Here is a 12,178-nt window from a genome sequence, read left to right on the forward strand (position 1 = left end):
CTCCCTAAACTTTTTACTCAAAATTAAATTAAAAAGCCCTGGCTCTTTACCAAAAGGAAAAAAAAAAAAAAAACCTCAGTGGGATGCCTATTTTAAATGGTATCTTGAGGCTTCCAGATGTTTTCGGGATTGTTTGCTTCTTTACAAAATATTTCTAAACTGAGGCAAATTGGGATGCCTGGGTGGCTCAGTCAGTTAAGAGTCTGCCTTCGGCTCAGGTCATGGTCCCAGGGTCCTGGGATCGAGCCCCACATCGGGCTCCCTGCTCGGCGGGAGGCCTGCTTCTCCCTTTGCCTGCAGCTCTGCCTACTGTGCGCTCTAATAAATAAATAAAATCTTTAAAAAATATAAATAAAAAAATAAATGAACTGAGGCAAGCAATTAAAAGAAGTCAGAATGGCTTCTGAGGCCTCTTGAGCTTCCGCCCATCCCCTTGCTGGGACGAACTAGTACTGGGGTCCTGCCCCCAGAGCCATTTTCCTCTACTCTCTCTGCCAGGCTTCCTTTTCCTCTGACCTTCTTCCCCCTCCCTCCTCTCCTCAACCTATTAAAACCTGCCTCTCTAAAGTCTTCTGAGGATCTGCACAGACCTCAAGCTTCTTATGTTCTCTGGACAAGACCAAATTGCGAGCCACAGTTAAAAAGAGTTTCCTAAAGTAACTAAGGGCTCCGATAGGTTTGCTGAAGAATTTAGCAGAGTTAGTCAAACTTACCAACCTGGTTTCTCACATTTATATCTGTTAGTCCACATGCTTGTTGGTGAGGGCCACGCCAAGCACTGGATAAAACTAGCCCAAAGGAAACATCCCAAGGGGGATTAGAGAATCTAGCATCAACTTCGGTCAGGATGCTAGAATACATGCTGGAAATCACTGAGCAGGTACGGTAGCTTTTCCTAAGCCTGCTGATTGGGACAAAACTCAGGCTCGTACACAAAAGCCTAATACACCTCTTCATGACCGTTACAATGGACTCCAAATGGTCTTTTGAGACCATTCTAGTCTTTCTTTAGATGTTGAATCCAGCTGGGTAGCATTTAACTCTATTTTTTAACAGGCTGAACTGGGATCTTTCTCTTAAAAAATGACCAGGACAGAATGGGAAACTGCCCACTCCAGATTTGGTGACTATGGCAAACCAGCTGCTTACATCCTACATGAGTCACCTAAAAAACTGCTAAAATCCTCAACTTTCAAATCTGACAAGTAAAGGCCCCTAAACAAAACCAAAAAACTTATAGTTTCTGCTGCTGCAAAGAGCCAGGACACTGGGGGTGGGGGGAGGGTGTGACTCCAGTCACCTCCAGCCCTCTAGCCAGTCTTGAAAAAAAAAAGTTTTATTTATTTATTTGATAGAGCAAGCAGGAGAGCAACAGAGCACAAGCAGGGGGAGGGGCAGAGGGAGAAGCAGGCTCCCCGCTGAGCAGGGAGCCCGATGCAGGGCTCGATCCCAGGACCCTGGGATCATGGCCCTGAGCCGGAGGCAGACGCTTCACCGACTGAGCCTCCCAGGGCCCCTCCAGCCAGCATTTTCTGATGTAAGACAACCAGGAAAGTCATTCCTGGCACTGAAGGACAAGACCACTAAATATGAAACACCTGACTCTTGATCAGCAATGCTTTCAAGGAAAGAGCCTGCTCAAAAGGGGCAAGTTGTAAAAATTAAAAGAAAACCCGATTAGAATGGGTCAGGAAGCCAGCAGGGGGAGCTCTCAAGCCCTACCGGCCGCAGACCTGTCAGCAAGAGGCACTTCCACCAGATTCCACATTACTGTACCGACAGGAGGAAGCAGGTTTCCTTCTGCCCAGCAACAGCTTAGCCAATGGGAGCCAATCACAACTCAGCCAATGAGAAACCACTACGCTTTCAACACCCAGTTTACTGGCAATGGACTTTCTGTTTACAACAGTCCCAGCCCCCCACCCCTCTATAAAAGAGCTTCCCCGCGCTCTCCAGCCTCGCTCCCGGTGAGGCACCAGCCAGTGTGTCCTGGGCTGCGATACTGTTATTCCTGAATAAGCCCACCTGTTGCTAGGAAAACAAACAAATGAACAAAAACCTGGCAATTTAATTTTAAGGTTAACACCACATTATAGCATCACATTTTATAGTCTGGCAAAATGTGAAGATTTGGCAGAGTGAGTGGCGGGTGTATAGGCATCTTACATCACTCAGTACTTTTCTTGATGTTTAAAGTCTTTTTGAATGAGAAGGACGTGGCACAGGGTTCCATCCTGCCCAGCATCTCTGTGCGCTAGGGCGCAGGTGACAGAGGAGTGGGACTGACCTTTCGCGGGCAGACAGGTCCATGTCAGACTTGAGCATCGAGATGAGATTGGTGCCTTCCTGGTTTTCCCTTTCACGTCTTTGCTGTAGCTTCTCCAGTTCGGAACGGCACTCTTCCACCTCGTGACTTAAGAGTAAAATCTGGTCTTTCAGCTGTTGAGGAAAAATTGTTACAGCTTTATTTTTAGGAATACACTTCTGTAAGAAACACTCATCACCCCAGTTAACAACTATGGCAAAGTATGACAGTGATTAAAGGTGAAAATTACTAATAGAGCCCCCACCCCACCATCATTCATTGCCTACAAAATCAGAATACATAAGCATTCTAGCCTGCCCCAGGCACCAGGGGAAGGGGCAAATTCACCAGACATTATTCTCATGAATGAGAACTCAAAATCTCTTTCATGGTCATTCAGAATAAATAGAATACATAAGCATTCTAGCCTGCCCCAGGCACCAGGGGAAGGGGCAAATTCACCAGACATTATTCTCATGAATAAGAACTCAAAATCTCTTTTATGGTCATTCAGAATAAATATTAGTTTCCAGGCAAGTGAAGATCATGCTTATATATTTCTCCTTGAAAAAAGAGCCAAGAGAGGCGCCTGGGTGGTGCAGTCAGTTGAGCATCCAACTCGGTTTCGGCTCAGGTCGTGATCTCAGGGTCCTGGGATAGAGCCCCAATCAGGCTCTGTGCTCGGCATGGAGGCTGCTTAAGATTCTCTCTCTCCCTCTGCCCCTCCTACTGGTGCATGCGCGCTCTCTCTAAATAAACAAATCTTAAAAAAAAAAAAAGTCAACAATCATGGGGTCTCAGTGGGCTGGTCGGCTGGGTGGCACCAGCTGCCCTGGGCATCCCTGGCTACCATAGGCTCCCCAGGCTCCTGAGCATTGGCCACAGGTCATTGTGGTTTTGTCATGCAGCTTAGTGAAATGACAAGTGTGTCTTCCCAGCAACAGAGTGACCTGAGCCCACCGCCAACCACCGTGATTTTTCAGGGCTGGTTGAGTTTACTGACAAGAACATGGGCATCTTGTTTTATGTTAAAAACTGCCAAGGTGTGATGCAGGGGAAGAAGGAGAGCTATGCTTAACTCTAATAAAAAAGTCCCCTGTGTTCCTGTGGGTGTTTGCTGTGATTAACAGAAACCTTCAGCAGAATCAGCTACATGTAATCTTGTTGCTAATGGGCTGTTACCCCACTTGCGTCGGCACCCCGTGCTTCATTATAGTGGCGGCAGTAGCCAAAGGCTGAGTGGTTCATGGAGACAGATCTCTCAGAGGCTGCAGCTAATTCCAGCTATTTCTGAGTTGAGCTTTTGACTTACTGCTACTCTAGCCCTCCTGGTGGCACCTTCTCTCCTAGAACATTCACACTTCAAAGGCAAAGCTTTAAAACCGGAGCCAGTCGATTCTAGTTACCGATGCAACACACATCCTGTATTTCTTCCAATGGCGCCCCTGGCACGACGCCATGTTCTAGAACTGGGAAGCTCAGTCTGCTCTGATCCTGTGGTCTGGGGGGACTCGATGATTTGTGCTGTTAGGACTTTTGAGCCTTTTCATTTAATTACATTTCTGGGTCTGATGTTAGGCTAAAGGAAATCCAGGAATATTTCATGTTCGATATTTAATGCAACTGGCCCAGCAACATTAAAGGGGATTCCTGACGCCAACGCTGAAGGCTGCGGGCTAGACGTTCTGCCCTGTTTTCATATCCTCTTATGACCTCAGACTCAGACACAAGGCCTTTTAAGTGGAGATTTAAAAAACTACTGCCATTTATGTAAAATAATGTACTGTGACCAAGTTGCTTTAAATGGAAACATGACAGGGCATGACTGCACACACATGCAGCAGAGAGACAGGCAGACCGTATGCCTGTCCCACACCACTGTCAAGAATCAAGAACAATGGGTGCTCACAGCTGCTGTGGGCAGTGGACCAGCCAATGAGTGACATGCCTAACACCTCCAGCTCAGGATCAGACAGGTGGAGCCCAAAAGCAAGTGGACTACAAGCGGAAAAGCCGTGTGCCTGGGGCACACCCAGCTGGCATGGACATCTTTTCATCCAGGAGCAGGAAAAGCAGGTTTGCATGGGGCAGAAAATTGGTAAGAGAATACCAGAGTGGCACCCATAAAACGTTAGAAAGTACAAAAAAGAAACAAAGATCAGATAAAATAAGAGTGTAATTCTGAAACCCCTTCTTACAGGAACGAAAGCGAACTGTAAACATAATTTCAGTGCTATGCTTGTAGGGAAATTATAAACCACTGGTTATGTCACACCAAGATGGCAAACAAGGATCAAAAACAAACAAAAGAGAAGATGAACAGTGAACCCAAATGCTGCCAGCACAGGAAAGCGGTGCGTAGATGGCTCCAGGCATGGCTTGGCCCCAGCTGGTGGGGTGTGAACAGACGGCAGATTCCTGCCGGATGCGCAGCACGGAGCCCCATTCCCACATCGGCTGCGGGGTGAGGTAGCCACACCTGTGACGGCCAGCAGTTTACAGGCCACCGCAGTGGCTGGTCCCAGTCTTTGAGCCTATGGGACAGACCTTCCCTCTGCCCGTCCTGCTCCCTCCCTTTCACAAAAAAGTGCATGGTGACTGGGGAAAAAACCTAACAGATACACCTCTAGCAACACTGATCAAAAAAGAAGTACAAATAAACATCTTAACAAAACGTTTTTTCTGGGGGCGCCTGAGTGGCTCAGTCGTTAAGCGTCTGCCTTCGGCTCAGGTCATGATCCCGGGATCCTGGGATCAAGCCCCGCGTCGGGCTCCCTGCTCCGCGGGAAGCCTGCTGCTCCCTCTCCCGCTGCTGCTCCCCCTGCTTGTGCTCTCTCTCACTCACTATCTCTCTCTGTCAAATAAGTTAATAAAATCTTAAAAAAAAAAAAAAGAAAAGGAAACATGATTATTACAATCCTGAAAGGTCTACATTGTGGGACTATCTCAAAAAACAGTATAAATAGGGGTGCCTGGCTGGCTCAGCTGGTAGAGCATATGACTCTTGATCTCAGGGTCATGAGTTCAAGCCCCACATTGTGTGTGCAGCTCACTTGAAAAAAAAAAAAAGAAAATAGTATAAATAATACATCTATACTTACAAAGGAAATAATGAACTCAACAACAAAAACCAAACCCCATTCAAAAACCGTCAAAGAACTTGAACAGACATTTCTTCAAAGACATACAAATGGCCAATAAGCTCATGAAAAGATGCTCCACATCACTCATCATCAGGGAAATGGACATCAAAACCACGATGAGATCGACGAGATCCCACATCGCACCCGCTATGGTGGCGATTATAAACAGAGAAGGTGGCAAACGAGTGCTGGTGAGGGTGTGGAGAAACTGGAACCCTGTGCACAGCTGGAAGGAACCTAAGATGGGGCTTCCGGTGTGAAGACAGTATGGCAACCCCTCAAGACACAGACAGGGTCGCCATATGACCCAGCAATCCTGTTCCTAGACGCACACCCCAGAACTGACAGCAGGGACTGCAACAGTACTTGTACACGTAGTAACATTATTCATAACAGCCAAGAGGGAGAAACAAACATCTAGAGGTCTATCGGCAGATAAATCCGTGAAGAGAAATACAATGTGGTATCTCTATGTAACGGAGTATTTATTATTCAGCCACAAAAAAACAGGAAGCTTTGACCCACACTCTGACATGCATGGACCCCACGGACATTACGCTGAGTGAAATAAACCAGACACAAGAGGACAAATGTTGCATGATCCCACTTACAGGAGGTCCCGGAAGTGGTCAAATAAACCGAGGCACAAAATAGAAGAGTGGGTGCCAGGGGCTGGAGGGAGGGAGATGGGGAGCTAGGGTGTGATGGGGGTAGAGTTTCTGCTTGTGACGATGATGAGCTGTTCTAGAAACGGATGGCGGTGATAGTTGCACAACCATGCGAATAGGGTTAATACCACGGAACTGTACATTTAAAAATGATTAACATGGTAAATTTTATGTTATGCGTATTTTACCACACACACAAAAAAGTAATAACAAAGAAAACACATGTGCCACATACCTGCAGAATTTGGTTATTCTTCTCCTGAAGCTGCAGAAACAAAGACTCTTTCTCTTTCTGGTAAAGAGACTGTGCTTGCTCACACTCCAGCCTATGTGTCTCCTCCTTTTCATGCAAAGCAACTTTCTTCTTTTCACTTCCAAATTCACCCTGTATAAAAGTATGTTATTAACAAAAACAACAAAAATGCCACTAAGCTCTAAAAATTATGCTTGTTCCATTTCTCTGCTGTTTGCTAAACCACAGTTCATTCAACAAATATTTATTGAGTCCATACTGTGCCAAGAGCAGTGATCAAAAGGGACAAAGCCACTACCCACAGCGAACATGTATTCAAATGTGCTCCTCATACAGAACATAAAGAAGACAGTTCGCTACCTTTCCCAAATGATCACATGAAGAAATGATCCATCACCAGGCTAACATGACCATCAGAATCCAAGATATTTAGAAACATAAATTCCTTTGGTTTTAAAACATAAACCCTTTTTCTTTCTAAATAATAAAAACTGTTTCTCATAAGGTTCACCTAACAAATTATATTAATGAAATAAGCTTAAAACAAAAGAAAAAAAATACAGAGGCAGCACTTCCAAAATGGCAGAATAAGGACCTCCAAAAATGTGTTCCTCTATAAAAGCACTGAGAACACTGACACTGTAAAAATCAACTTTTTCAGAGCTCTGGAAATTAAGACAGACTTGTAACAATCCAGAGTTTACTACAAACAAAGTCTGAGTCTCCATCAAAACAGCAACTTTGAGGTATTTAAACTTGCCCTAAGGCCATCACTCCAACCTCTGGTATAGCTTTGAAAACAGCGGTCATAAGGGTTGGGGGGACAAAATGGGTTTGGATCTCCCCAAAAGCACCACCCCGCCAACTGTCACTAACTGGCCAATATTGCAGCTCACTGAAAAAGCTCCATTCTCAAAGATGATCTCACAGAGCTCACTCGTCAACAATCCTATCCCCAGGCCATTTATCAAAATCCATCAGCAGCCACTGTTCAACATCACAGTGGCCTGAAACTGATAAACTGATCACAGTTGGAGCCAATAAGAGGAAAACATAAAACTTAAAAGGAAACACTAGGGGCACCTGGGTGGCTCAGCTGTTAAGTGTCTGCCTTCGGCTCAGGTCATGATCTCAGGGTCCTGGGATCGAGCCCCGCGTTGGGCTCCCTGCTCAGCGGGAAGCCTGCTTCTCCCTCTCCCTCTCTCTCTCTCTCTCTCTGTCTCTGTCTCTCTCTCCCACTGCCCCACACCCCCACTGCCTGTTCTCCCTCTCTCAAATAAATTAAAACAAAACACTAGAGAATGAGACGTCAATAGGGAGCTTTGAAAGGCTCCAACATATTCCTGGGAATTTAGAAAGCAGGTATAGGGCTGTGTACTTATCAAGGAAAACCTGAGAAGGCTCTAAGAGTTCACTCCTTGTTTACCTCACACACACACAAAGTGAAAGCTAAGTAAGAGAAAGCATGCCCCAACCAGAGCCCCTCAATAAGGAGAGTAGAAAGCGGAACTAAAGAGAGCTTCTGGAGCTGAGAAGTACAATTACTGAAATGAAAAATTCATTAGAGAGGCTCAGCAGTAAATCTGAATGGGCAGAAGAATCAGCAAATATGAAGATAGATCAAATAAGATTATTCAGTGTGGAAAAGAAAAAGAAAAAAGAACAAAGAACAGTGAATAGAAAGGCGCCCAGGTGGCTCAGTTGGTTAAGTGTCCAACTCTGGATTTCAGCTCAGGTCATGATCTCAGAGATTCGCTCTCTCCCTCTGCTCGCTCGCTCTCTCCCCCTCTCTCTAAATAAATAAATAAAATATTTAAAAAGAAAGAAAAGTAAACAGAGCTTCCAAGGTCTGTGGGACACCCTCAAAGACCAACATACACATAATGGGAGTCACAGAGGAGAGGAGAAACGAACAGGGTAGAAAGACTGCTTGATGCTATAATGGCCAAAAACCACAACGTGGATGAAAATAACACAAGAAGCCCAACTAACCCCAGGTAGGATAAACTCAAAGAGATCCACCCCAAGACACATCCCAATTAAACTGTCAAAGACTAAGAAAAAGAATCTTGAAGGCAGCAAGAAAAGTGATTCAACACAAGCCATCCTCAAGGTATTATCAACAGCTAGCTTCTCAGAAACCACAGAGGGCAAAAGACACTAGGGTGATATATTCAGTGCTGGAAGACAAAGACTTAACCAAGAATTCGATATCCAGGAAACTATCTTTCCAAAATGAAGGAGAAATTAAAACATTCCCAGGTAAATGAAAACTAAGAGAATTCATTACTAACAGGCCTGCCCTGAAGAAATGCTGAAGGGGGTCCTCAGGCTAAAGTGAAAGGACACTAAACATGAATTTGAATCCACATGAAGAAATGAAGAACGTGGTAAAGGTGACTGAACAAGTAAACTGAAAGACAAAATAAACATAATTTTGGTAATTTTTTTCTTCTATCTGATTTAGAAGAAACTGAATAAATCAATAAGCATAAGTTGTATATAACCATAGTTATATACAACAAATATACAACAATATATATACCGTATGACGATATTAGCACAAGGGACAGAGAAGGGAATGAGGCTACAGAGGAGAACAGATTTGTAAACTATTAAAATTAAGATGGTATTAATCTGAACTATACTGTTATAAAGTGTTCACTGTAATCCCCAGGGCAGGCACTAAGAAAATAATTTTAAAAATATATAGAAAAATAAACATCAAGGAAATTAAAATGAAAGGAAGGCAGTAATGGAAAACTAGAAAAATAAAAGAGATAAAAGATACATCAAAAGCTAACAGCAAGTACTGACACACGCTACAACATCTATAAACCTAGAAAACATTGTGCTGAAAGAAATCACACGTATTGTATGATTCCACGTCTATAAGGTCCAGAAAAGGGAAACCCACAGAAACAGAAAGATTAGTGCTGCCAAGGGCTGGGGGATGGGAGAGGCAGCTAAGGGGTGGGGAGTTCTTTTGGGGGTGAGGTGAATGTTCTGGAAGTAGATAGCAGTGACAGTTGTGCAACCTGGTGAATACACTAAAAAACCACTGAAATGTCTGCTTAACAAGAGTGATTTTTATGGTATGTAAATTGTATCTCAATAAAATTGTTAAAAAAACAAAATAAAGCTACATTAAAAATCATAAGAGTGGGTGTGGAGTGTTCACTCATCCCGCACATTCCTCCATGAAAACAGAGTACTTGAAGCAAGAAAAGCGGTGATGTGGGTGCTGAGTCACCAAAGCACAGCAATAAGACCCAGACTTTCTCAGGTTTAAAATACTTGACAACTTCTTAGTGGAAAAGGTATGATAACCATCCAATTTAAATAGAAAAAAAATGAATGAAAAAGTTGCCTAGCAATGACAGTATTTTGTTTTCACTTTGCGTGCCACCACTAATTTAGAGTGAAATTTCTGACTTGCAGATGAGAAAGGACAGCAGTAACAGGTCCGGCCGTGTGATCTGCCTCTCTGGCAATGCTCCCGACCGGCACTTCTCCCCCTGCAGCTCGGCCAGAAGAGCTGGGTGCTGGGCCCTAGCCTCTGCAGGAGCCAGGGTACCCTGCTTGAACGAGGAGGCGGAGTCAACACTGAGCCCCTCCTCCACACACACCTACCTGTAAATAATGGATCACCTTCACTCCATGAGCCCTCACTGTGAGGACACCCAGGCCTCGGGCGACAGCTTACAGAAAACTCTGACTCACAATCATCAGGAGACGGGCATGCATGGCACAACACTAAAATCATACTTTCAAGTTACAGACACTATTTCTGAATTAACATAAATTATTTTTATAAACTTTCTCTCCTGAAATAAATTTAACTCCAAAACCTTTAAAAAGAAGCATCAAGTAAAAGCCCCAAGTTATCACACCCTGCAAAGTTTCTGAAAGTACTTGAATTACCACATTTACACCACAATTCCCCTTCTAGGGATGCTAATCCTCCGAGTGTCCGCCACAAAGTGTGGGTGAATACAGGAAAAAGCCTGAACACCAGCAGGCACCACAGACCAGCAGGGCCAAGGCCAAGGGTCAGGAACCACACTGCCTTTCCCCCCCAAAAAAGACCTCCGGGAATACTGCCGCCACTGTGCAGGACACTGGGAAATGGAAGAAACCATCAATGTCCAAGAAGAGGAAACCACACCCCCCACCCCCATCACGCGATAAACTATGACTGATTTGGGAAACAGAGGCAGAAGAAAATTTATTACATTTCCTTACTCCCTGCAGCCCACTGACAAGTCCTTGAAACAGGCAGAGTGACCTTCCTCTAGGGACTCAACTGCCTCCATGTTAATACTTTGCTCAGGGCAAAAGGCAATCCTAGCCTGACTCCCCCCTCCAGGATCCTGTGAGTCTACTTTAATGTATAAAAATTCCTCCGGAAACTTCCTCTATCTCTAAACCCCCCAAGATAGGTGTTGACCATCATCCCCCAAGCATACGGCCCACTGATGTACATCTGAAGGGTCTCATGACTCAGGTTTTATTAGATGGTAATAAAGAACCTCTTCCCAACAACAGCTAGCCCCCTCAAGGTCCTGGAAACCTTGCTCCCAAATTCCTTAGAGACTTAAGCTCTCCCTAACCCCCTCCCAACTTGAAAGTATATAACAGGCCACTCCTCATGACCCCCGCGCAGCTCTTCCTGCCCACGGGTCCCGTCCCCGGGCTCTAATAAAACCACTTTTGTGCACCAAAGACGTCTCAAGAATTCTTTCTCGGCCGTCGGCTTCGAACCCTAACGTTCTTTCCTACATCATGATTTAACAATCCAACTGGAAATGGAACCCCAGTTCTTTGGGCCCTGGGACCCTGGCACAGGCATAGGGGTGCTCCCCCCGCCAGCACCTTCAGGGAGTGGTCACGGTGGCAAACCCTGCATGCTCACTCTGCCCACTAAATGCTCTGGTTAAGATGTAGGAGGATTAAATACACGGCTCTTGGGAAACCTTCGAGCCACAGATCCCTTTCTTTAGGCAACAATCTTCCATAGAAGCAAACTTCCGTCTGAGGTCAGGTAGGAGTCCAAAAGCACCCCCGCCCCCACATGCCCTTGAGGAGCCCCCACCCCAAGTCCTGGGGCACCTGTGACCAGCAGGCTCCAGCCCTCTCTCTGGCCATATGCTCCTTCTGGGCCTCAGTGTCACTCCTCCAGGGAGTGTAGTTCCTCATCTGCCCCACTGAGGGACCCAGAGCCACACAACACAGAGCTGCACTTGCTAAAAGAGGGTGGAAGCTAAGTATATCACTTGTTACCCATCACTTTGTTTCAGGAAGGGTTTTAAAGGCAGTTCAGAGAGACACACAAAGTATGACAAGATAGCATAAACTTAATGCAGCAAGCAGCAAACACAAAGCACCCATGCAATGTGCACTGTGGGCAGGAGGAACGGCTCTAACTTTCCACCTACAAGGGGACAGTGGAGATACTTCATGCCTGTCCTGTCCAGTGCGTGCCCAGACCTGGAGTGAGGGACTTGCGAAAACGTGCACCTTCACCATAACCGAGGCAAAGGCCAAACGCGGCAGCATCGCGTGGCAGGATGGCCCCCGGGGGGAAACAGGAGTCAGGTGAGGCAGTTTCAAGGGTGTGCACTCAGGAGAGGCTGCAGGACAGATTCCGGCCACTGGACCTTGACGGCCCAGTAGCTGTGGGATGGTTGTGGATGTCCAGCAGGACGTGTTCTCAGGCTACCCCCTCGCCCTGACTGGAGAGGCTCAAAGTCAAGTCTCCCTTGACTCATGCAATCCCTACCTCCATCCATAAGACCTCCTCCTACAG

The 12,178-nt window shown here is 45.6% G+C and overlaps 1 protein-coding gene across 5 annotated transcripts in view; it reads right to left on the reverse strand.

Moving 5' to 3' along the window:
- Positions 1-12,178, reverse strand: part of PCNT (pericentrin) — a 126,302-nt gene that overhangs the window by 60,172 nt on the left and 53,952 nt on the right. For all 5 annotated transcript variants that reach the window (XM_088023586.1, XM_028094745.2, XM_028094746.2 and 2 more), the window contains exons 16-17: positions 6,352-6,501; positions 2,288-2,439 (exon numbers count right to left, since the gene is read on the reverse strand). In XM_088023586.1, the coding sequence (XP_087879712.1) occupies positions 2,288-2,439; positions 6,352-6,501 (302 nt within the window). The remainder of the gene's footprint in view (positions 1-2,287; positions 2,440-6,351; positions 6,502-12,178) is intronic.

The sequence above is a fragment of the Eumetopias jubatus genome, unplaced genomic scaffold (genome assembly GCF_037043125.1).
Source record: "Eumetopias jubatus isolate StellerSeaLion01/CBP00866 unplaced genomic scaffold, mEumJub1_p1.0 scaffold_1, whole genome shotgun sequence".
NCBI classification, from domain to species: Eukaryota; Metazoa; Chordata; class Mammalia; order Carnivora; family Otariidae; genus Eumetopias; species Eumetopias jubatus.